This window comes from Lynx canadensis, chromosome D2, assembly GCF_007474595.2.
Source record: "Lynx canadensis isolate LIC74 chromosome D2, mLynCan4.pri.v2, whole genome shotgun sequence".
Classification (NCBI taxonomy): domain Eukaryota; kingdom Metazoa; phylum Chordata; class Mammalia; order Carnivora; family Felidae; genus Lynx; species Lynx canadensis.
In genome coordinates, this window is record NC_044313.2 from 10,086,867 (window position 1) to 10,113,533 (window position 26,667).

General features: G+C 49.9%; 1 protein-coding gene across 12 annotated transcripts in view; it reads left to right on the plus strand.

Moving 5' to 3' along the window:
* The window catches only part of FGFR2 (fibroblast growth factor receptor 2), a 102,594-nt gene that overhangs the window by 13,816 nt on the left and 62,111 nt on the right, over positions 1 to 26,667 (plus strand). For 5 of the 12 annotated variants that reach the window (XM_032595188.1, XM_032595190.1, XM_032595189.1 and 2 more), the window contains exons 2-4: positions 9,958 to 10,224; positions 11,318 to 11,392; positions 22,029 to 22,198. In XM_032595188.1, the coding sequence (XP_032451079.1) occupies positions 9,958 to 10,224; positions 11,318 to 11,392; positions 22,029 to 22,198 (512 nt within the window). Of the gene's footprint in view, positions 1 to 4,534; positions 4,732 to 5,060; positions 5,113 to 9,957; positions 10,225 to 11,317; positions 11,393 to 22,028; positions 22,199 to 26,667 lie in introns of those variants that run through there. The other 7 variants (XM_032595196.1, XM_032595197.1, XM_032595198.1 and 4 more) reach the window with 4 other exon arrangements.

Here is a 26,667-nt window from a genome sequence, read left to right on the forward strand (position 1 = left end):
ATGCAGAAGAAAGTCTGAGAAGCACTGCTGATACCCCCACCGAAGAAGGTCATTCGGAGAGGGCGGGTCGGGTCGGTGGGGGAGGCGGCTGTATTTGGCTCTGTGGGTTCGAGGTGAATAAACAAAGGCTGTAGTGCCTTGGAGATGAGAACAGCGTGGGCTGTGTTGACGGGAAGCAGGGATTTTCGCAGAGGAGATGATATTTGAGCTGGGCTCTGAAGGCTGAACAGGAGCTTGCCGGGCAGAGTAGTGGGGCAGGGTAACGGGCAGAGGAAACAGTGCCCACGAGAACAGACAAGTCTAGGGCACGAGGGAGAAGAAGATGGAGGGGGGATGTGGGGCCTCGCGCAACCGTGGCCTTAATGTGGGGAATATTCTTTGGGTTTTACCCTGTCAGTGTGTGGAGTGGTCTCTGTCTTTTATTTATTTATTTAATTTCATTTCATTCGTTCATTCATTCAATTAAAGGTCAGTTTTGTTTCCCAGGTTGCTCTGGGGGTCCGCGGTGGATACATGGGGTGGACTGGGGTGGGGGGGGGCAAGGCAGAGGTCTTTTGGAGAGAAGGTGGGGACCTGCAGGGGTGAGGTCTTGCCCTTGTTCTCTTTTCAGAGCTGTTTCAGAGAGAACTAACAGGAGTGCAGATGTGGGCCTGGTGGGATGGGAGGCAGGAGGGAGAAGCGGGGTCTTCAGGGCCGAGTTGGAGCTGAGTTGATGTCATCCAGGGGCTGCTGGAGGGGAAGAGGGGGAAGGGCACTTGCTTGTTTTGGGCGGCACCTCCGAAGACAAGGTCAGGTGATGTGCTCAGGCAGGTGGAAGGAGGAACCTTCCAGCAGGGACTTGAGCGGCGTTGACGTGGAGGGGGCAGAGAAAGCTGCAGAGGTGGGCCAAGCAGAGTATAGGGAAGGGACCACAAGAGCCAGGGGCGGGCTTCTGAGCATATTCGCAGATACGGGGGAGTGCGGAAGGAGGAGGTCCCAGAGAGGCAAGACCTCCGCCACACCGCTCTGTTCTTAGGAACACTCACACACGTGCCCAAGCAGAAGACAGAACGACACGACGGATGATTAACACTAAGCTATGTGTTAGGGGCTCTAGAAACAGAACAGAAGGTTCCCCTTTGTTTTCTTACATCCCCAGGCTTCCGTGTTGAGAACACCTGGTTAGGTGGCTTTTCTGTCTCTCACGCGTAGTCTGCTGCAGCTGAGGAGTAATGATTTCAGCTAGAAGGTCTTCCCGCTGGTACATTCGAGGTCCTGCCGAGTGGCAGCGGCCCCGAGCTAGGTGCTTTCCATGCGCGCGCTCGTTATCATCAGTCCTGGTTTTCAGGCGAAGACACAGGAAGCGATCACACCATTTGTCAGTGGCAGAGTTGGAACTTAGGTCGGTTCTCAGCCTGCTCTTGCCTTTTCTTTTCTTTATTTTTAACGTGTGTTTATTTTGAGAGAGAGAGAGAGAGAGAGAGAGAGAGAGAGAGAGAGAAAACGAGAGTGGGGGAGGGGCAGAGAGCGCGAGAATCCCAAGCAGGCTCTGCGCCTACAGCGAGGAGCCCGATGGCCGGGCTCGAACTCCCCAACCGTGAGATCGTGACCTGAGCTGAAACCAAGAGAGGTGGACGCGTAACCGTCTGAGCCACCCAGGCGCCCCTGTTCTTGCCTTTTTCTGAAGAGCGCCCAGGGAGGGGACAGAGATGGGACCAGAGCCTTAATGCTAGGGTACCAGGAAGAGCTCAGGGACCAGCTCTGGGAATTGAAGCAGCCTCTGATGAGCAAGGTGGCTTTTTACCACGTTCAGAACCGGAGATGACGCGCTCGTTTTACAGGCGACACCTCAGCAGGGTCACTCCTGATCTCAACGATGGTGATATAGGTCCTGTGATACAGGTCCGGCAAATCGCATTCATTCCTTCATTCCATGACCTCCTTGGGAGGCCCTCCCCACCTCCCAGTTCCCTTCCCGATACAGGGAGTACGAAACCTTCCCTCTGGGAGATTCGTGGACACTAGATAATCTGATGGCATGTTTGGGAAATGCTTTTGAACAGAGGGCCCGGTGTGGAAGTTTTTGCTCAAGCAGAGCTGCTGATGTCCAGGGACTTTATGCAGATGGCACTGATCCCGTACCTGCATCCCGGTGGTCCAGTGGAAATTTTGCTGTCGTGAACATAAGAGTTTGGTGCAGGTGTTGGGACCAGGGAGAAAACCTTCCTTTTTATGCCCCCCCCCCTTTTGGAGAACATGATTCACTGACAGCCTGAAACATCAGGATCAAAAGGAGAGAGGGGTTGCTGGCAGAATAGGGAGTGAATATTGCCACTTGGGGTCCAAATCTTGGGTGATCACGGTGACTCCTGCTTCCCCGAGGGCATTCTTAGGCACGTCACGATTTCTACGTTAGTATTTTCTCATGGGCAGCTGCATCATTTCTTTCCAGACTTGGAAAGCTGTTCCCCACGCATCTCAAAGATAGACCTAAATTATATGAGGGGTGTGCCTAAATATATAATTTTTAATGGTTGCCATATTGGAAACATATGCCATTATCCCATCTGATCATGAGGAATGTGAGCCAGTCCAGAATTTCTGGAACAGGCAGGCTACTGTGGCAGAGGTAGCTATTAGTGGTTGTTACAGCCCCCGTGGAACCGACGGGGAGGTTTTAAGTGCTGACGTGTGTCTGTAAGACACCCCAACAATTGGCCGGGAAGAGAACTGCGGCCTCTCGGCCTGTTTACGTATCTGTGGCTCATTGCTCTGACTTCTTTGTGTCCCCCGTTTTTAGGTTGGCCGTATTTCTCGAGGCAGAGAACTTTCATCTTTATATTGCACAGAGTGTTTGTCTCTCCCTCCTGCCTCTTAAAGTACAAGTAGTACCTATGCCTTATAAGGCCTCCGTTTCATGACAGGATTTTTGTCTTGTGCAAGTCCCTTCTTGCAAAGGGGAAGCTCTCAGGATGTCTGAGATGGAACAGCCCGCTCTCTGCCGCCCCTGCCTTCACTGTCTGTGCGTCTGCGGGACCCCCCCCCGTCCCCCTCCGTGGGTAGGGCCCACGGGGCGGGGGCGGTCATTTCTGACTTCCTTGTGGGGACCCCGGTACCTTTGTGTCTTTCTGTTGGTGAGATTTGGTGCCGGGCAGGATGATCTGGGCCTTCGGCCCCTCCGGGTTACTGAAAAGCTGTGCTCTAATGCCCGACGTCTTGACTGCCCAGCCTCCCCCAAGTCCAGCTTGTAAAAATGCTTCAGGACAGCGGTGTATATGAGGGGGGTTGGTATTCCAATTCCCATGGACAGAAAATTGGGTATCGGCCAGTTAAAACTTCGTACTGGGACCGTGGCGTGGCCGCTTCAGGCCATCTTAAAGAGCGGGAGGGTGAGTCGAGGCTAACCGGAACAGACAGGCTCAGCCGCCACTTACCGCCGTGTGTGTCGCGCACTGTGACATTGCAGTGACATTTGCAGCTTTATTTTGTGCGCTGCTGTCTCAGGACCTTGGCAGGCCCACAGCAGTGATATCTGTTCCTCTGGTACAGGGTGGTGGAGGGAGGGCAGCACCAGGAAGCCCGAGGCTGGTTGACTGCTCTGCTCCCAGTGCCGGCGTGACGGTTCCCGTGGGAGCGCCGAGCTGCGACAAGAGGCACACGTTTGTGTCCCCGCAGCCCGCGCCCTGCCACCCGCCCGGCCTCTCCTCCAGCTCCAGGCCCCGGGTGGGGGCCGATCTGTTTCCCGAGTTCTCTCTCTCTTTCTCCCTTTCTGATCCTTTCTGGAGGAATGCGTTTGGGGCTCGGATGCCCCTGACTTTCTGACAGGGAGCATCTTCGGGGGCCACGTCGCAGGGGCCCCGCCGCACTGCATCCTCGAAGCCAGGGTTCCTGCCTCTTAGCTGCGAGCATCTTGACATTTGGAAAGGCGCCGTCCCGAGGAAACCCCAGAAAAGGCTTTACCTTGTGAAGTGCGACGTCACCGTCCCGCCGGCCTTCACCGCTTTGTTGGCCCCGGACCGTGTCAACCTGCCGTCCACCCTCCAGCAGGCGATCGGACGGGGCGAGCCGCGGGCTTCCCATCTGTTCCCTGTTTGCGTTTGGGCGCCATTTCAAAAACCACACGGGAAAGTTTATAGGCAAACATTATAAAAAGTGACAGTCTGCAGTGCTGCTATGGCTGGTCTGGCCACACAAAGCGTTACCTGAAATAGCTTACTGTTCCAAACTCCCTCCCTGCCTCAGCTGTCCCGGGACGGCCCTGCTGGTGACACGGGGGAGGGACCCAGGGACGTGTGCGTTGAAGTCGTGTAAGTCACGGCCTTCTGGACTTTGACAGGCTGTCCCCTCCCCGGGCTCTGGGCGCATACAGGCCAGGGTTTGCTTCCCTGTGCTTGTTTACCCGGAGGTGAACACCCGCGGCTTGCAGCCAGTGACGTTGGCATGACGTCACTCTGAGAGGTCATGATCCCCGCCCTCACCTGCTGAGGGCTGTCCCCCTGCCTCAGTGTCCTCCTCTTCCCAGATGAGGCCCCTCTGCTGCCCACGGCGGGGACCGCACAGGCTGTATGCCGGGGACGGGCTACAGGAGTGCCCGTTCTCTCGTTCTTTTAATATCCACGTAGTCACTTGGATATTAAGAAAAAAAGCTGTGTGATCACTCTCTGCTGGTACTTCTCGGCCTTCAGAACCTCCGGGGAGCAAGTCGAAGTTGATGCACCCACCGTGTGCATGTGACGCGTAGAAACCAGCATGGTGAGCCCTCCAGGGGACCGGGGTCACCTCGCCCGCCTCTCCCCTTGGCCGTTTTAGGTCTCCGTGACAATGTCGGATGCTGGCGTGTGTGTGTGTGTGTGTGTGTGTGTTTTCCCACTTTGAATTACTGTTATGAAAGGTGGACGGAATTTTGTGTCTGTCTGTGGACGTCTCTGAAAGAATATCTGGTGTGGAGCAGAGTGGCTTCTGGAACCTTCCCCCATTGTGTTTTGGCAGGATCAGACGAGGGACAAGGTTGGACTGGGCGCTCCCTGTGGATTTCTCCCCCGCTCTGCGTAAGAAAGGTTAAAAGTAAGCTGTAGCACCAGAAAAAAAAAAAAAACAAAACAAATCCAGGAAACACTAATATGACTATAAAAGGTATTGTTTAAATCTCCTGGGGAATACTTTGCCCTGTGTCAACGGTCCTGCTTTACAGAGCGGGCCGCGCAGCCTGCTGGAGCAGGGGTGGGGGTAGGGAGGGAGTGGAGGCACCGGGCCCTGTCAGTAGAAGCAGATCCGCGTCGGGGAGCATCACCGGTGCGTCATCGCTGGTGTCAGAGGACTTAGCAGATCTTCTTGGCTCCCCACCGAACGGTGTGAGGGAGATACCTGTGCAGGTGTGTGCGCGGCACTCACGGAGCATGTTTGCAGGGCGCGGGCAAGACAGTCACCTGTCACCTGTAGCATTCAGACACAGAAGAGAAACCCAAGCCGGGAGTGGCCTCTTGGGGATGGGCGGGGACAGGGTGGCCTCCGCTGAGCCAGCTGTTTGGGTTCCAGGCAAAGCGCCCATGTCCTTGGCACCTTGTGCCCAGGTATGTTTGATGCAGGAACCCACAGGCTGGGCGGGGGTGCGCCTGGGCGGTGTGGCAGTGGACCGTGTGGCATCCCTTCCCCCCACCCCCAACGGTCTTCCTTCTCTTGGCACTGTTTTTCCCCAAACGCTTCCTCAGTCCTCTCCTTGTTTTCAAAAACATTTTCACGTAGGCTTGTTTACTTGGAGGGTGCAAGCAGGGGAGGGGCAGAGAGAGGGCTCTGTGCTGACAGGCTGACAGCAGTGAGCTGGACGTGGGGCTCGAACCCATGAACCTCGAACCCATGACCTGAGCTGAAGTCGGATGCTCAACTCACTGAGCCACCCAGGTGCCCCTATTTATTTATTTTTGAGAAAGAGGGAGAGAGCACATGAGCGTCGGAGCGAGGGAGGGGCAGAGACAGAGAGACAAAGAGACAGAGAGAGAGAGAGAGAGAGAATATCCCAGTCAGGCTCCATGCTGTCAGTGTAGAGCTCGACACGGGGCTCGAACTCTCCAACTGTGTGATCATGACTGGAGCCGAAATCAAGAGTCAGGTGCTTAAGTCCCTGGGCCACCGAGGCACCCCCTCTCCTTCTTTTCGTTCACCCATTCGCCCTTCTCCCCGAGCCACACCTACAGTCTGAGTGTGAACACCGCATTGCTGGGCTTTGCTGAAGTTGCCACAAACCCCCAGTGACCCGGTGAGCCTTTTGTGGACCGATCCGTCAGGTGCGGGTTCGTTCAGGCTTGAAGTCAGGTGGCCTAATTGTAATGGATGAACACCATTAGTGATGTATTCTGGAGAGTTCTTTTACTGTCCTTGAAGCTTATCCTCTAACTGGAAAACGGGGTGACAGTTTTGACCTGGTTTTACCGGAGAGAAGGACCACGTTGAGCCGAAGTCCTCTTACGGGCCCGGTGAGATGGGAGCCTGTCCGTAACATTGACCTGCGTCTGTGGAGATACTGATCCAGACGCTCTCCGAGCATCCTCTGAAGATAGTGGTGCCGGAGGCGTGGTGAGCGTCGTCAGCCTCGAAGGACAGCGGAAGTGACGGTCACGGGCCCGACAGGTTATAGATTGGACGCCGAGGTTCCTGTTGGTTGGCTCATCGGATCCTCACAAGCAATGCCGTGTCATTTCGGCATTCTTGCTCCTCAGTGGGGGAGGGACCGGGGGTGGAGAGGTGAAGCAGGAACGGAGTGGAGTGGGGCTCAGGGGACCATCCTTTTCTTGCGCACGACGGCACATTTATCGTCAGCTCCCGTGTGTCCGGCCCCACGCGAGACGCAGTCCCTGCCCTTGAGGCCTCAGTGGGCCACGTTCCTCCTTTACCACCAACCAGCAGGTGGTGGTGTCTTTGTGACGTTGGTCCGGGCACCCCTGGCTTCCGCGAGACCCAGTGGTTTACCTATTTGAGGTGAAGCCAGATATTCTCAGCGAAAATGCGTTCCTGTAAGAACAGGGAAATCGTAACTCTACCTTTGTCGGGAGAGAGAGGTTTCTGCGTCCTAATTGCAAGTATCTTGCTTATCTTTTTTTTTTTTTTTTTTTTAAAGCGGTCTCCATACATTCTCCTGCCTGCACGAAATAGGGACATGGCTCTCCTGATGGGAGGGGCCAGGGCAGAGGCAGGCTGGCCACGCGTCTCCCCGAGAGGGTGAAGATTCGCCGTTCGGGGTCCAGCCACTCCTGTGTAGACCTCTCTTGATGTCCGGTCCTGGCTCAGAGGAAAGCAGATTCTGTAGTCTTCTCGGTACCTTGCTGACGATGCTGTGTGGTCCCGATAAATATTATTTTGTGACCCAGGGTAATCCGCGATAAATTCACTCTTAAGGTTGTGGGTGCTGTTTCGGTAATTACTGGTTGGTTATATGGGACCCAAATGCCATCTGATCCTTGCTTTAACCAGCTGTGAAAGGGACTCGGCCAGGTGTCCTGTGGGGCACCATCACTTCCGATGGGACTCCAAGCCGCTGGAAATGGGGCAAGGTCCCCGATCCGGGGTCGCGCTGAATTCCTTTTTTCTCTTCCTTCCCCTCTTTCCCACATTTTTCTTCCTTTTCTCTGTGCTGCTCGGGCTTCAGAGTTCAGGATATCTCTAGGAGTCCCTCAATTCAGGTGCATTCGGGCCTCAGCAAGCTCAGGAGGTGTGCGGCCTGAGGAACCTTCCAGCTGAGGTCCCGGCGACGTCTTTCCGACATCACTTTGCCCTTCAACTCCTCAGAGCAGCCTTCTCTGAACATCCCGTACAACGGGGGTTGGCAAACTTTTCGTAAAGGGCGAGGCTTTGCAGAGGACGTAGGGTGTCCGTTCCAGCCGCTCAGCCCTGCCATTGTGACACACTTAAGGAGCAAACGTGGCTGCGTGCCAGGAAACCGGTGTTTACAAAAACGGGCAATGGCTGGGTTTGGCCCGGGGGCCGTGGTTTGCCAGCTCCTGCTCTAGAGAGAGCCCTCCCCCTCTGTCTTGTTTGTACCGCTGTCTTGCTGTATTTGGCTTCCTGACAAGACCGCCTCCCGTACTTTATATATTTTTTGTAGGCTTTTTGTTTATTGTCGGTCATCTCCACCGTAATTAAAGTTCCACTAGTGAGGCAGGGATTTTACTGTTCCCTGTTGCTCCCTGAGCATCTAGAACAAAGCATGGCCCGTAGGAGGGGTCTCGTAGATGTAGAATGAGAAAGACAAAACTTGCTCGGGAAGCGTAGCCTGCGAATTGGGGTTTTCTGCCCTCGTTTCAGGGTGTGTGTGTCCATGTTAAATCAGACTCTTATTTCCTTCTATTTTGTTGTTGTGGTGGTGGTGGTGGTTCTCTATGTCCCGTTCAATGTCTGGGCTCTTCTTGGCATGTATGCCTTTGAAGGTGCCCCTTTGGGGAGCCCTGGCCCTCCCATGTTGGCTGTTGGTGGTGGTGGTGAGGATTTCTAGAACCAGATGCACACGGTCCTCACTGTTCCTTCAGCACTGGGACTAAAGCACGGAGTGACTTTATTCCATTGTCATGTGGGAGATTTGTCCAGACTACACTCAGAAGGACAAAACAGTTGCCTTGTGATGCTGCCCAGATTTGGAGCTGTCCCAGCGCTGGGAAGCTTGATGTTTCCTGGGCCTGGGACTCTGGGTACCATTCACAGTTCCCATTGTGATGGATGAAAGCCCATTCATGGGTCCTCGTGGGTCCCGGCCAGCGGCTCCGGGTGCTCCCCTTGTAGGCCTGTGGCTCCCTCTCGCTGTGCTTGTACAGGTTGCCTGAGTCCCCTCTTGCCCTGAGGATTTGGGGACCGCAGTCACGTTCAGCACGGGCCCCTGCCATGTGTGTGTTGCTTGGGGCAAGAGGGACACCCAAGGAGACCTGAGCCCTCCATCTACATCTTTGCTGTCCCCCTGGGCAACAGGACACGTCCATGAGCTACGTGCTGCTTCCCCAGAAGCTGGCTCAGCGGACAGGTGAACGAGGAGGGGAGATCCGCTCCACCCCCAGGCCCGGGGGACCGATGGCAAGCTCATATCCAGCTGGATGATTTGGGCCTTGAAGGATGAGTTGGGTTAACGGGGAGGCGAGGGAGGCAGGAGTACCTCTCAAGGAGTTAAAGGCCAAGGCCCCGAGGAGGCTGGAGCGCAGGGTGTGCGGTGGGTGCTGGTGGGCAGGGAGGGACCCAGTTGTGAACGTGTCAGAGGGTCAGGTGCTCAGCTGCCCCATTTCCAGATCTGTCTAGGTACGATACAGAGACCTCCTCTTGGTTTTCTGGGGCATTTTGTTCTTTTTGGTGTTAAGAAAAACAGCGTGTTCCAGCTTACCCAGCACAGTATTAAGTCTCCAGGCCAGCAAAGCGATCTGAGCCTGAGAGTTTTGTACAAGGACCCATTAGCGTCCCTTGAGTTTGGGCATTTCATCTTAAGAAGCTCGGCATTGTGACAACAGGCAAAGTCTAGCGCAAATGGTGTGTGTGTGTGTGTGTGTGTGTGTGTGTGTGTGTGTGTAAAGGTGTAGACACACAGCCATGCAGTCGCATTGAATAAAAAAATTGTAAAACACACGTCCTTACAGATCAAAAATGCCACAAGAAAAGAATTCCCCACGTGTGACCCTTGTAAGCAGGCTTTGGATTGGTAACAGACTGCAAAGTTTTCTTACATTATCCTTCCACGCTGGGTTTTGGGTGTGTGTTTACGGCCCTACAGCTTGTGGAGACAAAGTGGGGCCGCTTCTATTGGGCGCTTCCTCTGGTCGATGTCTCAGACACTCCGTCTGCTCTGTGCACGGCTTCCTGGGTGCAGGCGGAAGCCGACGCCTGCCGGGGCCCTTTGCAGACCAAGAACCGCCTCTCCCAGGAATAAACGGGCCGCCACTGACCTTTGTTGGACGTTCTCTCCTTTTCCTCCTTCCCATCTGTCTCCATCTTCTCTCTCCCACCTTTCTGCAGAGCCGCCAACCAAATACCAAATCTCCCAACCTGAAGTTTACGTGGCCGCGCCCGGGGAGTCGCTAGAATTGCGCTGTCCGTTGAGAGATGCCACCATGATCAGTTGGACTAAGGATGGGGTACACTTGGGGCCCAACAATAGGACAGTGCTTATTGGGGAGTACTTGCAGATAAAAGGTGCCACGCCTAGAGACTCCGGCCTCTATGCTTGCACGGCGGCTAGGCCGGTAGACAGCGAGGCTGTCTACTTCATGGTCAATGTCACAGGTGAGTCGGCCTGCGCGCCCTCTGCTCTCTCTTCTCTGTAGCCGTTTTCTGGGTGAAATTGTACTGGACAAGGGAACTCCTAGTGGGATCTGCTAATTGGATGCCACGCACAGAGCTCCCTAATTTGTTATTGATCTGTTTTTGAAGTTCTTCCACGGGGACCGGCTCTGCCAGAGGGGCTGGTCGTTAAAAATGACAGGATTCTCATGTGCAAGGTAGCATTTTTCTTTTAAGACAGCATGCTTTTATAGAAGTAGAAAACACATCTCCTCACTGCCCCCCCCCCCCATACTGTTTGCATCTTTGGCCGTTAGAATACAGGATTGCAGTTTGATATGGAAGATTTCGGGTTCCTTTTATTAAAACTCGAGTTTCCCTCCTTGATTTTTCTCCCATGCAGCGAGGGGGAACTAGATGGAGGCCCCCTTTCTGGCCAAGTTTAAAGATTTGCTTTCAGAAGTTAGTAAATTCTGCCGGGGACTAATTCCCTTCTTTTTTTTTTTCTTTCTTTTTTTTTTTTTTTATTTATTTTTGGGACAGAGAGAGACAGAGCATGAACGGGGGAGGGGCAGAGACAGAGGGAGACACAGAATCGGAAACAGGCTCCAGGCTCCGAGCCATCAGCCCAGAGCCCGACGCAGGGCTCGAACTCACGGACCGTGAGATCGTGACCTGGCTGAAGTTGGACGCTTAACCGACTGCGCCACCCAGGCGCCCCCTAATTCCCTTCTTGAAGGGGATCCTGACAACTGAAAGGTGGTGTCGGAAAGAATCTTTGGATAATAACGCAATCAGTAAATTTGCCGGGGCCTTGAATACTGTTGGAAGCTTAAAATCCAGTTTTAATATATCCAACTTGACAGTATGTTTAAAAAACGCGAAAGCAGAAAGCACTGGGAATCCTAATACAGACCAACTGTCCTCACGGAGAGAAAATTGAAGCCCTTAAAGCCATCTTCGCTAAACAAGACCTCAGACTTTTTGCGGGGGCTCCTGGGTTGTGGCATTCCCTGTCCAGAAGGACTAAGTTGTACGTGATTACAGCCTTTTGCTTTGCAAAAACACAACCATGGATATATTCTTTTGAATACAGATGCCATCTCATCCGGAGATGATGAGGACGACACGGAAGGCTCCGAGGATTTTGTCAGTGAGAACAATAACAAGAGTAAGTAATGGCCGTGTCGGAAGGTCCCCGAGAGAGCAGAGCCTGGTGGGAAGTCCGGACTCTAACCTGCCGTCTTGTCCACTCTTCAGAACGCTGTGCCCTGCGGCCCTTGACTTTTCTCTGCTGTGTCTCCTCTCCTGGCTTTCTAATCTGAGAATAAACCAGTGTTCCTGTGTACCCTTCTCTACCGTTTGTCCTTTCTTATTGTGTCACAAGTCACTCTTTCTCGAAAGCAGTTCCCAGTTTTCTGTCCTCGAATTTCGTTTTCTCTCCGGTTTCTCACTGTTCGGAGGCGTGATATGAGTAGAAAACACGTACCAGCCTGGTCTTCTTTGTAACCTTTGATGGTGCTTGGCTTAACTCCGTGGTTCTCAGCCGGGGTGGGGGGCGGGGGGATTCTCTTGCTTCTGACTCCCCTGGGGGACATTGGGCAACACTTGGTGGTCTCAGTAGGGGGAGGAAGAATGCCAGTGACCTCCAGTGGGCAGAAGCGAGGGGTACTGCTAGTAAACATCCTGCAATGTACAGGACAGCCCTTAACAAAGAAAGATCTGGTCTAAAATGTCAGTAGGGCTGAGGTTGAGAAACTGGGGCCTTTTTTTTTTTAACATTTATTTATTTTTGAGAGAGAGAGTGACACAGAGCGTGAGTGGGGGAGGGGCAGAGAGAGGGGGAGACACAGGATCCGAAGCAGGCTCCAGGCTCCGAGCTGTCGGCACAGAGCCCGAGGTGGGGCTCGAACTCACGGACCGCGAGATCACGACCTAAGCCGAAGTCGGACGCTTAACCCACTTAGCCCCCCAGGTGCCTCGAGAAACCGTGACCTTTTCAGACATTGCTGCATGCTGAGAGGAAATAAGGGAAGGGGGCCTTGCTTTGTAGACAGTGACAGAGCAGGCAGCCAGCAAGTACTGTTTGCTTTTCAAAGGCTGTTAACACGGAGCAGTGACACGTGGGAGAACCTGGGTCAAGAAGAACTCGGCCTCTCTTTCTCTGACACCTCTAAGTGGGGGTGACCCTGGGCAAGTAATTTAACTTCTCTGCCTCGGCTTCTTCAACTGTAAAATGGGAATAATAACATCACGTGGGGTTGTTACGAGGATCAGACAAGTTTGTGTTTGTAGGGCGCTCAGAAAAGTGTGGGTCGCGACGTTCAATACAAAAGATAAAATGTAGCATTAGTTATATTTCCAGTAACATGGCTTGAATGTTCCCCAAGTGCTTGTACATTAGTTGCTGGCGTTCTTTGCTTAGATGTTCTATTCTGCATGTTTTCAAAAGGACCTTAGTTTAATAAATTCTTACAAGGCTTAAATAATAAGAAAGTTAGTTATGAAAATAGGCAGGGCTTTTGAAGACAAGAAGAGAAAATGGATACTGTTAGGGACCTGGGATAATGTGTCAAATGGGGAGTTGCATTTGTTCCAGTCTCCTAGCAGCTTAGGCAAAAAGGGAAACATTTATAGTTTTCATTGTTTTGGCAAGAGGAGGCTTGGGTTCTGGACCACGAGCATCAGCATCGTCTAAGAACTTACTAGAAATGAAAAGGCCAAAGCCCCACCCCAGACCCCGGACTGGAAACTCCGGGGGTGATTCTCATGTGCGCTGAAGAATGAAAAGCACCGACTTAGGGATTCACACCTTGAGATCTGCCTTGAGCCGTGTGCGCTCTTGTTTATAAAACTGTGGGTGAGTGAAACTGTCTTCTGCTGTGATTTGTACCAACCTTCTTGGGAAGTTATTGTGGTTATTTTTTTAATAACGCATCACTGGGACATCAGAAGACATCACTCCTTGTTAGTTCTTTGGCTCTGGCCGGGAAGGCAGTGGATGACCCTGCTTTGGAGGTGCGGCTTTGGGCAGGTTCGGTGCCGGTTGCTGGCTCGGGCAGTGCCCCCAACGACCCCATAAGGTGGAGGGAGCTATTATTCCTGTTTTCTTGATTGGAAACTCATGATTCGGTGAGCAAAAGGCAAAGCCGCCATTCGCTTGCAGGCCTGTGGCGTGTTGAATCACGGCACCCCCCTGCCAGTCCCCAGGGTGACGATGGGGGGGTGGGGGTGCAGGGAGGATGCCGGCACTGTTGTTGACGGCTCTCAGGTGGGGCCCACGTGTGGGATGTCCAAATCTGGCAGCACCCGGGTTGTGCTGGCCGGCCTGGAACCTGCCTCGTCCTGGTGAACAGAACCACGTCTGAGAGCCTGTTCCCAGGAATACTTGGGAAGCCGTAAAATGTAACAGCAAGGTATGGGTTACGTAACAAGTGGACTGAGTGAACTGAGTGAACTTTCTGGTGATTGTGAGGGATTACCTGCCGTGGACCTCCAGGGTTTCGTCTCGAACACGGGTCCCAACCGCCCGGTGCCTGCGCAGACGGGCCAGGGAGTGGAGCGCACTTATCGAATGCCATGCCTTCACCCTGTGGCCAGCGTTCTTTGTAATTAGCTCTCGAATGACACCACGTCTGCCCTGCAGTGGGTGCTCTGCGGTGATTAAGGGCTGGTGTTAGCTGTACCAGGGAGACACTGCTGTCGGGAGCTGCCTCTGTTTGGTGCCTGTGAAACATTAGACACGATTTAAAGTGATAGCAGCTCTTAGCTGGCTACTTGGCCTCTGCCATCTGTTAGTGTGATTAGGCTGGTCTGATTCACAGGTGCAGCCTGGGGCAGTGGAGATTAAGCAGCTGTGGCCTGTGTGGACAGAGGAATGCCACGGCCGGGGTAATTGGCAAGGCGGGGAAGGGGATGTTGCCATTAAAACAATTTTTTGCCACCTCCAGTGTCAAATGCCTGACCTGATTAATAGGAAAAATTATAGAAGCGCCGAATTCCATGCGTTTTCAGGCACCTGGAAAACACCCGTGGGTCCAGATTGATTCCTTCGGTGCCTTCTGATTGTCTGGAGGCGTCACTGGGGTGTGTTTGAAAGCTCCACTTCGGTGAAGTTAACAGATGATGCTCCGGTGACCCTGTGCTGACAGTGACATTTCTGGACTTTTCTAAGTTTTGTTTTTTTGTTTTTTTGTTTTTTAATTTTGGTGGTTAGCTGTGAGAAGGCAAGCTTTTATCTGCCTGGTAGAGTTCCGAAAATGTGTACAGACTACAGAAAGCATGGCAGTCCAATACAGGGGCAAAAATAAGTCCAAAATTATGGCAGGATTGTTGGCTATGGGCCATGAAAGTAGGTCTGGTCTGACTTTTAGAGGGCTGTTTTGCCGTATTCGGGTTGACCTTAACGCTTACACCATTGGTACAGGACCCAGCTCAAAGGTGGGCTCCCCCATAGGGGATTTCCTTATCGCTTCACATGTTCTATTCCCTCGCATCTCAGCATCATGATGCATCTCAGACCTGCCTTTCCTGGTAGACCACTGTTGGAGGCAAGGACTGGCCTCCATGCTGAGCGAATGTTTTTTGGAATTACAGTCTTCTTCTACATCTTTTACTGGTGCTTTATAAACAGAGTAATGCTCAGGTCTGGCCTGTACCTTAAGAGAAGAAGCTGGTGCTTCTCAAAGTATATCCCGTGGAACCCTAGTCCAAGGGCTCTGTGCCAAGAATGAGTTGTATTTTGAAACGAGTTTGAAAAATACCTCTTACTCTCTGACCCTTTCTTAGAGACTTACCCGGTGCACCAGCAGAATACGTTCTCTCCAACGTTCTATAGTAAAACATCTGTTTAATTTTGGCTTTTCCCAGGGTTTTCCAAACGCATTGACCGTAAGACCCTTTTTAAAATACAGCACTTGACTAACATCCTGTTGCACATGCTTTGAAAATCCCTGCAATGGGCTGATTTGATTGACCTGACTTTGCTTTTGCCTTTTAAGTCAAGCCCTTCCATCACAGATGTCAAGGGCATTCTCGGGTCATATTTTAGCAGCTGACTAACTGATGACCTCACACCTTACCCGCGCTTGACTGTTTCCCTGAGCGGAACAATTCTGTGATGTCATTACAAGCCTAGCTGCCAGGAAATAATGCTTCTTACATATGCCCTTTAGTGAAACAGACTTTCTCCGGACAGAAAGTTGCAATTTCAAATGCTAATTTTTGAAATGCATCCAGGTTGAAGGTTTTGAAGGCTTCAGAGTTTATACTTCAGCATCGGAAAGCATAACTTAATTAGCCCTTGCCTCCCCTCGGTACTGGGTACCTTTACGGGTTATCTGGCAGCAGATGAGTAGACCTGTGTGTCCCTTTTTTTCCCAGGTGATTTTTATTACCTCAAGCTTGTGTTTCAGCGATTCATGTTTCTGAAGAGTTTCTTGGGAAACCATGATTGACGAAGTTCAGGTTGACTGCCGAACTAGAAGGAATTGATAGCGAGGCAGCTTTATCAAGATCTGTGTTTCAGGAGTGGTTCTTTCTCTTGAGTGAGGAGGAGAGAGACAAGGCAATTTTCCATTTTGGTTTTCATTCCTGTTGAGACCTGCAGGTGCCCGTACTCCTGTGTCAGGGAGAAAGGCAGTTGGCAATTTTCTTTGGAACTGGCTAGGGAAAATGAAGGGACTTGGCCTGGGATTCCACGCTCCTTTCGTTGCTTAACCTGCTGATAATAACAGTTTATAGTCACCTTTGGTCTAATTGGGCCTTTTACTTGGTAGGGGTTATAGCTAAGTTGGTAAATGTGTTGGTTTCTTAGTTGGGTTACGCAGTTTCCAGGAATTGAAAGTTATAGTAACAAAAAAAAAAAAAAAAAAAAAAAAAACACCCAAAGCACACAGGCTTCCTGAACTTTTTTTTTTTTGGACATTTCTTTGTAATGGAAACCTCATCCTAAATTGGTTTGGGTGGTTTTTTTTTTCGCAAAAGCCAGGGATGGCGTTCTATCTGGAAGGTTGGATTGAATTATCTCTTTCTTGGCCTCCCGTGTGGGCAACCAGCATAACCAACAACTGGAGAGTTTTCTTTTGAAGGCAGATCCTAGGAGCTCCCACGGGGCAGCTGGTCGCCCAGTGGACTCAGGCATTTCAAAGGTGGGTCATTTGTCTGTTTGCTTTAATGGGTTTCTTATCAGTGCTTCAACCGATCAGCAAGGTGTTGTTTTTAATGAGATTCTCAAATAAAACCCGCCGCCCCCATAATCACACATTCACTCACATCTCCATATTTTGTTGGATTTGTTTTCTCTTAGCTTATGCAAAACTGAAAACACGAACCTCAGTCTACTGTATGGTTGAGCTCAGAGACCTCTTCCCACCCCCACCCAGTCAGGGTCAAAGCATTCAAATGTCCTGATTAGTGATATTTTTAAAGGCCCTAATTATAGACTTAAGACAGAGGCCTTAGTGGGGCTTTAGGGAGTTTGTGAGACTTAATCTAGGAGCTGAAACAGGCTCTGTTTTTTTATTTTTGCATCAATAAAAATACAGTTGGCAGTCATTAGCGTCCGCAGCTCACATAAATCTTGAACTTTTGACTTAATTACCATGGGAGAGTTCAAAGGGCAGCCTGGAGTGGTTGAAAGAGCACAGCCCAGGGAGCTGGAGTCCTGGGTCTAGCCTCAGCCTGGCCTTGGCCATGCAGCCTTGATCAGATCACTTAACCTTTCTGGATGACATTGATCACGTCAGCCGTTGGACCAGATGGTCACCGAGGCCTTTTGGTACAGTGGTAATAGGATTCTGTGTTTTTCCTTTAAACTGTTGGGCTGTGTTCTCTTTTTGATTTCAGAAAGAGAGGAGACTATAGACCTTAGCCATCTGTATTGAGATACATAGTGGGACATGGAAGGGCTTCTGTGGGGGCAGCCCATGTTTTTTCATTACGTTATCATAGAAACCCTCTAATCCTACCATTTGTTGACACAATCAATATCTGCCTGGAATACCTGGACAGAATGTTAGAATAGGGAGGGCCCTTATCAGAACACTCAGTTCACCTCCCTCATTTTATAGCTCAAGCTTTTAACACTTGTTCATCTGGTACATTCTTCCATCCATCCATCCATCCATCCATCCATGTAATAAACACTTGAGTGCCTACTCCATAGGCTAAAGATGACTTACACTGTCCCCTTCAGATGCTCTACTCTTACTGGTCAGCAGACATCGAATGGAATAAATTTCAGTATGGGGACACCTTGGTGATGGAAACATATGTAAATGACAAGCCCAGTGAAGGAATTTGATCAGTCTGTGCTGTGGGATGGAGGTGGTATGTTGAAGGAACTTTGAGGGAAGTTTTTGTGGGGTTATACATCTCTTTCTAACCAGCACATCTTAAGAGACTACTGCTGTATTAAAAGTATAATTCTATTTACTTAGACTCATCACTGGTATACAATAACTGTTTCAGTATAGAAAATGATAATGAGTAGGTACCCCTTTACGATGGATTTTTCTTATTTTTTAAATTTGGCTGGGTTTTACTGTTCTTACCGTTTAATGACTCAGCATCATTCTTTAGCTACATGTTACATCAGAAGGTCTGAGAATGTCCTAGCAGACGGGATGAACCTGTCACGAAGGTCACCTTGTTTACTTCCAATTTAGTATATTTCATTTTTTTATGCCATCCAAGATTTCCACAGTTCCTTTTCTATTAATTGACTTGAAACTCACTCCTCCTGCCTCCCTAAGATTATGCTAGGGAAGATACGTTAAGTGGATACTCAGACCCTTCTTTGAAACAACATGATGGAGACTTGGCTTATAGTTTTCCTCTTTTATAAAGTTGTTGAGGAGGGGCGCCTGGGTGGCGCAGTCGGTTAAGCGTCCGACTTCAGCCAGGTCACGATCTCGCGGTCCGTGAGTTCGAGCCCCGCGTCGGGCTCTGGGCTGATGGCTCAGAGCCTGGAGCCTGTTTCCGATGCTGTGTCTCCCTCTCTCTCTGCCCCTCCCCCGTTCATGCTCTGTTTCTCTCTGTCCCAAAAATAAATAAACGTTGAAAAAAAATTAAAAAAAAAAAAATAAAGTTGTTGAGGAAACATTTGTACTGAGCACCTACTATGTGTTCTCTTTTGTAGATCGTTAATTTGTTAAGTGAGTTCCTCCTCTGCGTGTTCACCAGCCATGGTATGAAAAGAGTCCTCCTTAGGTAGAAAAGCTTGCTTTGGAGCCTGGTCCTGGTCTCTCACCAGCTGCATTGTCGTTCTTGGGGTGGGGGGTGGGGATGGTGGCTGGCATTTCCATGTGTCCAGACTGCAAAAATGGCAGGAGATAACAAATAGAGTTTGCAGAAGACATGAGGCCACCGATGAAGGAAGCGCAATGGGGCTAGTCCTACAGTACCATTATTTTTCTAGACCTTCCAGGTTCTCCTGTCTTCATGTAAAACTAGTTTCTTTCAGGAGAAGCCATGATAAAATACTAAAATAATCCCTCCCCTCTAGCGTCATGCTCATTAAAACAATTCATGAGCTCAAAATCTTAAAGAAAAGCCTAGTCACAGAAGTGTGTTGTCCTGTATGATGTTAGCACTCACTCAGAGTGGGACTGGGCAGAGCACTGGGGTGGCCCATCGCTGCCACACAGAGGACCTTGAAAACTTGGGTCGATGGCCTTTCTGTGGAGTCACTATTTACAGGTATTCAGGAAAAGGGAAAGTTGCAAATGTGGGTTTCCAGTGATAGCCACATAGGCGATCTGTTTCTGCTTTGTTGATAAGATTTTACCGTGCCCCGCCCACCTGGGATCCCAGTGACTTCAGGTGACAAGTATGGTGCCCATAACCCTGCCTCATGGCTGTGTGTCTATTTCGCACGAGCAGGTTTTATAGGTGCAGTTTTGACGATTGAAATTTTACCCCAGGGAAGTGGCTTCCTGCCAGAAATTCCAGCAAAATTCTTTCACCCTTGTCCTTAAATCATCCCTTAGGTGCCAAGACGAAGGTGCTGGTTGCCAGTGTGCTGTTGCCACAGGCCATGACCGTACAGACTCATGTGGTTTGGGGTGATCCCTGCGTGGGTTACGGTCTCCCTGACAGCTTAGCCCAGTGAGAGAGGAACAGAGCAACATTCCTAGTTCCTTAAACTAGGAATCCTCCCCCCCGCCTTTTTTTTTTTTTTAACATTTTAGGGAACGTAAAAATCATGCCTAATGGAATGTAAGCACGTATCTGGTGATTTCTTTTCTGTAAAAAAGAAAAGACATTCCAGAGGATCAGCTCAGCCGTAATCGATGCTATCTGAAAGAGTCACTACATTAATATTTAGCTAATTCGTATGAATAGGCTATTGTGTTTACTTACACAAATGACATGAGTACGGACACCTGACAGCATGAGGTATGCTTTTCATTTAGGTCAGATTTATAAAAGTCTTTGTGTAGCAACAAAGCTCATTATTTATTTTGTGCTCTTAATGGTTTCTTTTCAGTGGCTGTGGCTGTGGCTGGATTTTTCTAAGTAGAAGCTTTTAGAGTGAAAGATTATTGAAATTGTTCCAGTGTATGCCAGGCCCCTGGGAGTCTTGTGATGAATGGTAATCAGATACTCCCTGGTGAACCCTCAGAAGACTGGGTGTGTTTAGGGGCATTTGACACCCAAAGCCACATGGCTACCAAATTGTCTACTCATTGCAAATACAGCTGATTTCAGAGGAAAGAGTGGAGCCCCGTTCTTTCACCCTTGGCTCTCCCTCCCCGCCCCCCCCCCGCCCCAACCCTCAGGCCTTTCTTTCCCTGGCATGCAGGACTGACCACCTCAGCTTTGCCTTGCTTGCACCATCTTCTTGGCACATCGTGTAGACTCCCGTCTGTATCCCACCACCTTGACACTTAGATAAACAAGGACAAAGAAGGTACAGCATGCCCTTGTTAAGAAATCTCCGCTCCACCTTTCATAGCCAGGTTTCAAGAGCAAGGGTGAGGCAAACAGGGGTAGATAGTTTATCCAAATTCCTAATTGTGCCACGAAAATCCGGCTAAGTGAAGGGGTTTGTTGTCACCCCTTAGGAGCGAGCTGTGTCATCCACAGAATAGAGGGAGGGGGCTTGTAAATCTGTGTCAGAGACCAACCCCCTGCCTGGGCCCTTTTGCCTCTGGTTTGTGGAGTGGGTGTGCTCCTTCTCAGCCTAACCCTCAGCAGCAGTAAACACAGTTAGGAATCAGTCTTGTAGAATTTCAGTGTTCTAGGATGTTCTAGAATGTCCAAGGCCCCGCGGATGGATGCTTCAGGAGAATTTTGGCTACCAGTTTGCGAAGACAGAAACTTACGTGTGAAACGTGAAATAGCTGTACAAGGTTTCAGTGGAACTTTTGGGCAGTGATGTAGAAGGCAGCGTGCCTTCGGGCCAGCCTGGCTATCCTGGACTCTGGTCTTTGACATCAGAGTGGTTGAAAAGGATGGATTCCAACCCCTTGGAGAAGCTGGTTCTTAACTAGCCATGGACAGTAGGGGCAAAGATTCTGGAATCAGACTGCCTTGGCTCAAATCTGCCTGTATCTCTCTCTAGCTTTGTAGCTTTTCTGTGCCTCAGTTTCTTCATCTCTAAACAGGGATTGTGATAATGCCTCTCTCATTGGATTGGTGTCAGGATTAATAGGTTAAACACGTAAGAGCTTTTAGAGCTCTGTTTGGTAAACACAAAGCACTCAGTCAGTGCTCGGTAGCTGTTGTTGTTGGCCGGCGTGAAGAATTATGGCGGTATCCTGGATTGACGCTGTGGTTCTGATTTAGATCAAATGCCCCTCATTTGGCAACTTAAAAAGTTGTGTCTTCTTTTGAGTTTAAAGGGTCGCTTGTTTGTATCCATGACTTTGAGGGCCATTCAGAGGGCTTAATTTTACATAACATATAATCCGTAGCCTCCTAGTAAGTTTTCTTCTGCTCAGACATGGTAGTAGAATTATGGCATTCACAACCACCAAAAACTCTTTCTTCCATTTAAAAAATTAAAACAACAGGGGCGCCTGGGTGGCTCAGTCGATTGTGCGTCCGACTTCAACTCAGGTCACGATCTCACCGCTCGTGAGTTCGAGCACCGCATCGGGCTCTGTGCAGACAGCTCGGGGCCTGGAGCCTCCTTCGAATCTGTGTCTCCTTCTCTCTCTGCCCCTCCCCTGTGCACGCTCTCTCTCTCTCTCTCAAATATAAAAATAAATAAAAATTTTTAATAAAAAAATAAAAACAAAAATTAAAACATAGTGCGAGGGCTTTTTGATTTGTCACATAAAGTGCTGCGAAGTTAATGCTGCTTCCCTGAAAAATTTACCCTATTAGGATGGTAAGTTATCTCCTTGCTGAGCCTTTAAAGCTTCAGTGGGTAAGTTGACGTGGCTTCGAGCACAACTTGCTTGTGTGTGTATGCGATCGTTTGCTAGGTGTGGTGATCTAAAAGGATCCATTCTGGAGGACTCAGCTGCTGCGGCTGTATGCGTTGTCGCTGTCCATATAAAGTAGCTTTTAAAAGCATGATTCAACATGAATTTATATTCTGGCACTAAGAACAAGGGAGAGAAGGTACCTCAAACACGTTTTCCCCCCCATTAAGAAAGAGAAACTAACAAGAAGTTCATCTCCAGGGACCTTCTGCTAGGCCATCTGCTAGACTTCAGAACAGTTTTCTCCTCATGGAAATATTACCCAGAGATTTTGAAAATGTCAGATCGTCCACATACAAAGTAAAATTCTCTTCCGTGTCATGGAAATGAAGCTCTCCCTTTCCATACTTATAACGTTGTTTTCCACAACAGGAGCGCCATACTGGACTAACACAGAAAAGATGGAAAAGCGACTGCACGCGGTCCCTGCAGCCAACACAGTCAAGTTTCGCTGTCCAGCTGGGGGGAATCCAACACCAACAATGAGGTGGCTGAAAAACGGAAAGGAGTTTAAGCAGGAACATCGCATTGGAGGCTATAAGGTAAAATCAGGTTTCCAAAATGCTCTATTTCTTACATTTTTGTTAATCCATTTTTAAGTAGTTGAAAGGTAGGAACCTTCAGAAGGGATATTTAAAAAAAAAAATGAAAAATCAGTAATTATCATAATTGGTCATTTCCACACTTGACATTTGAAAAAAGTTTTCCTGGGGCGCCTGGGTGGCGCAGTCGGTTAAGCGTCCGACTTCAGCCAGGTCACGATCTCGCGGTCCGTGAGTTCGAGCCCCGCGTCAGGCTCTGGGCTGATGGCTCGGAGCCTGGAGCCTGCTTCCGATTCTGTGTCTCCCTCTCTCTCTGCCCCTCCCCCGTTCATGCTCTGTCTCTCTCTGTCCCCAAAATAAATAAACGTTGAAAAAAGTTTTCCTGGGCTTACATGTTACTTTACATATCTATCTTTTAATGTTTATTTATTTTTGAGAGAGAGAGAGAGCGCAAGCAGGGGAGGAGCAGAAAGAGAGGGAGACACAGAATCTGAAACAGGCTCCAGGCTCTGAGCTGTCCACACAGAGCCCGACGCGGGGCTCAAACCCACGAACCTCAAGATCATGACCTGAACTGAAGTCGGACACTTAACCCTAAGACTGAGCCATCCAGGCGTCCCTGGGCTCACGTGTGCTTTCAAAGCATAATTCCCATTTCTATTGTTCTTTTCTTTTTTTAATGTTTATTTATTTTTGAGACAGAGAGAGACAGAGCATGAACAGGGGAGGGTCAGAGAGAGAGGGGGACACAGAATCAGAAGCAGGCTCCAGGCTCAGAGCTGTCAGCACAGAGCCCGCCGTGAGGCTCAGACTCACAGACCGTGAGATCATGACCTGAGCCGAAGTCGGAAGCTCAACCGACTGAGCCACCCAGGCGCCCCATTTTTTTTTTTTTTTTAATGTTTATCTTGAGAGAGAGCATGAGTGGGGAAGAGGGGCAGAGAGGGAGAGCGACCATCCCAAGCAGGCTCCGAGCTGTCAGCACAAAGCCCAACGCAGGGCTCGATCTCATGAACCGTGAGATCATGACCTGAGCCAAAATCAAGAGTCGGACACTCAACCGATGAGCCACCCAGTCACCCTTACATTGTTCTTTATGTGAGAAGAGTTTAATAACAGAAGGGTGGGAAGTTGAGAGTCTGTTTCCTATATGCTGTATTGCCTGGAACACTAAAACTGGAGCAGCATTGGAGAAGTAAACTTGTACTTGCCCTGTTTGGGCAGGATTGTAGGATAGGGGGTGGACTTGGCTTAGACGCTGGGGTATGAAATAGTACTTATTAAGAGAGAATGCTCCCGTGGTGAGAGAGGCAATCTCTCCATCCTCTGTCTTCACGGCCCTGGAGAGCCCATCACAGAATGTGGTGATGAGTAATCTCATCACTCAGGCAGGGGTGAGGGGTGGAGGGGGAGGTGGAAATCGACCACCCTCTCCCTGAAAAGGCCTGTAGATGCCTATTCGGGCTTTTGTCGTCCATTCAGCAGACGCCGATGAGCACAGTCTTTGGCAGGCACCGTCCTAGGCGCTGGACAGAGCACGGCCCTAGCTCACGGGGGTTCCTCGTCTGGTAGGGAAGGTGGATGAGAAAGCCACAGCCTGGATGGGCTGAAGTCAGAAGAGCATGTTGTCGTGTGGATGTGCAGGGGGAGATGATGTGGGCTCTTTGGGAGGCTAGGGATAATGGAGGTCAGGAAAAGATTCTGGGCTGAGTTTGAAGGAAGGGTGTCTCAGGAAGAGAGACATGGGATGTCTAAGTTATTTAGTCTGGAAGGGGAAGCCTGGAGGAATTTAATTTAGTATATGAGGAAGACTTGGGGAACCTTACCGTGACATTCTTTGGTGTGTTTGGAAAGCATGAACGGGTGCATTAGTTACCTATTACCGTGTAACAAATTATCCCAAGACCAGTGACTTTAAACAACATTTTTATTTAAAAAAATTTTTTTAATGTTATATTTATTTTTGAGGGGAGGCGGGGAGAGAGACAGAATCCGAAGCAGGCTCCAGGCTCCGAGCCATCAGTACAGAGCTCAACGCAGGGCTTGGACTCATGAACCACGAGTCATGACCTGAGCCAAAGTCGGACGCTTAACCGACTGAGCCACCCAGGCACCTCTAAACAGCATGTATTATTTCACAGTTTCTGTGGGTCAGGAATCCAGGTGTGGCTTAGCCGGGCCTTTCACCTCAAGGCCTCTCACAGGATTGCAACTAAGGCTTGAGTCTGGAAGTCTGATTTGTAGGGTCAGCTGGGGAAGGACCTGCTTCCAGACTCATTCCCGTGGTTCTTGGGTTCACTTCTTTGCCGGTTGTTGGGCCAGAAGCCTCAGTTCCTTGCTGGCCATGGGCTGGAGGCTGCCCTCAGTTCCTCACTCGCCCCATGGGCCTCTTAGTACGGCAGCCCTTCCTCAGGGAGAGCAGAAAGGAAGAGGTAACATGTGAAGAAGATAGAAGTCACAGCCTTTTGTAACCTAATCATGGAAGTGACATCCTACCACTTTGGCTGTTTTCTCTTATTAAGTAAATCATTAGGGGAGGAGATTAAATCCCCAAGGGCATGAATATCAGGAGACCTGGGGAATCACTGGGAGCCATCTTGGAAACCTGCAAGGGGGATAAATTAGAGGATGCTCTAGCCTGCATCCCAGCTTGTTGAGAACCAGGTAGAAGAGGACTTCCTGGTGGCAGGAGTGAGATACCGGGAAAAGTCAGGACTTTCTGCTGTATACCTGTGTCTAACACACCAGTGTCACTTGAGAGGGTACTTGAGTCCTGACCCGTCACTGCTGTGGTTAAGTGGACCTCCTCTCCCCACAAAGTGCTCTGGGGGCCTCTTCTGAAATACCATACACAATTCTCACCTTTAAAGGATTGTCTTCTTCAAAAATTTGTGACTTTTAACATTTAGACATAGCTGGAAGCCTGGGCGGCTCAGTTGGTTGAGTGTCCAACTGTGGCTCGGGTCATGATCTCATGGGTCATGAGTGTGAGCCCCGCATCGGGTTCTCTGCTCTCGGTGCAGAGCCTGCTTTGGACCCTACGGCGCCCCGTCTGTCTCTGCTCCTCCCCTGCTCACGCACACACTCTCTCTCTCAAATATAAACAAACATTTAAAAAAAAAAAAGTAACTAGATGCTGAATCCCAGAGGATAATAGGGAAAAGCCTATGAATAGATTCCTAGCATGTGTGGGGCAGTTTGTGTGTGAAACAGATGTGAGATACACCTGCTGGGAGGTGGGTGCCTCTGAAGTTCTGGAAGCAGACGCACCTCGCTGAGCTTCCGTGATTCCTGCTTGTTGGTGGGACGAGTAGGCAGGAGGGTGGTTTTTCTCTTCACCCTTAGGTCAGTCCTCACACCAGGCACAACGAGATTGGAAGGTCGGCTCGCTTTCTTTGTAAAGGACGAATTGACAAAGATTTCATTGGGTGGTGCTGCTTGGAAAGAAAGAGTTAAAACCGCCACAGTCGTGGCCCCTGGGGATCATTCTAACCACCAAATGCTCTCCAAAAACATAATTGATGCAGTTCCAGTGATACATTTCAATACGACTAAAAGTATAAGGCTGGTGGTCAAAATCCTGGTGGTTAACTAATTTCCTCACTTACGACAGCCGTGGAAAGAAGTTAAAAGAATTAATGAGCCTCCAGAAACTCCTGGTCTCAAAATAAATAGGCCCAACATCATTATTCTGGGTAAGGAGGTTTTTGCGAATCTGAATTAGTGATTATGAATGTGCCAGAAGGCTAAGGGTGCCTGATGAGGAAATGCTGCTTGATTTTTAACAGGTGTAGTTCAGTCTTAATTATTGAGGACAACATTCTACTAACTGGAGGGCACCTGCACCCTAAAAACAACGTGGGGAACCTTTAGCAGAATACCTTTAACCTGTTCCCGTGGAGGCACAGAAGACCAAACGTTTTTTTGTTGTTTCATGTTTAGGCCGTTTCTGGAGCGAAAGAATGGGAATTTGAGCGCACGGGAACAAAAATCTAAAGTATATTTTGCTCTAGGGACGCCTGGCTGGCTCAGTCGGCAGAGCGTGCAACTCTCGGTCTTGGTATTGTGGGTTTGAGCCCCACATTGAGTGTAGAGGTGACTTAAAAAATAAAATCTTAAAAAACTTATATTTTGCTATTAAAAAAAAAAAAAGGCAAGGAGGGGAGAGAACTATACCTTTGGAACATGGTGTGCTGGCCGGAGGTGACGCGGGCACATTTCTGGCCCCGCTGGACTTTCTCTGGAGAAGAGTCCATGGCGATGCCTGAGCACCCTGGGCTGGGGGGGGTTGGGGGGAGGGTTGGTGGGGGGATCACCCCATCAAACGCAAAGATGGTCTATCTGGATTTAGTAAGGAGTCTTCACAACAGTTGTGGCACTGGACGTTGATTTGGGGGATACTGGTTCTCTCAGAAATTCCATGGACTCAACCCAGGTCCCCAGGTCACGAAGTCCTTGGTGGTCGCAGA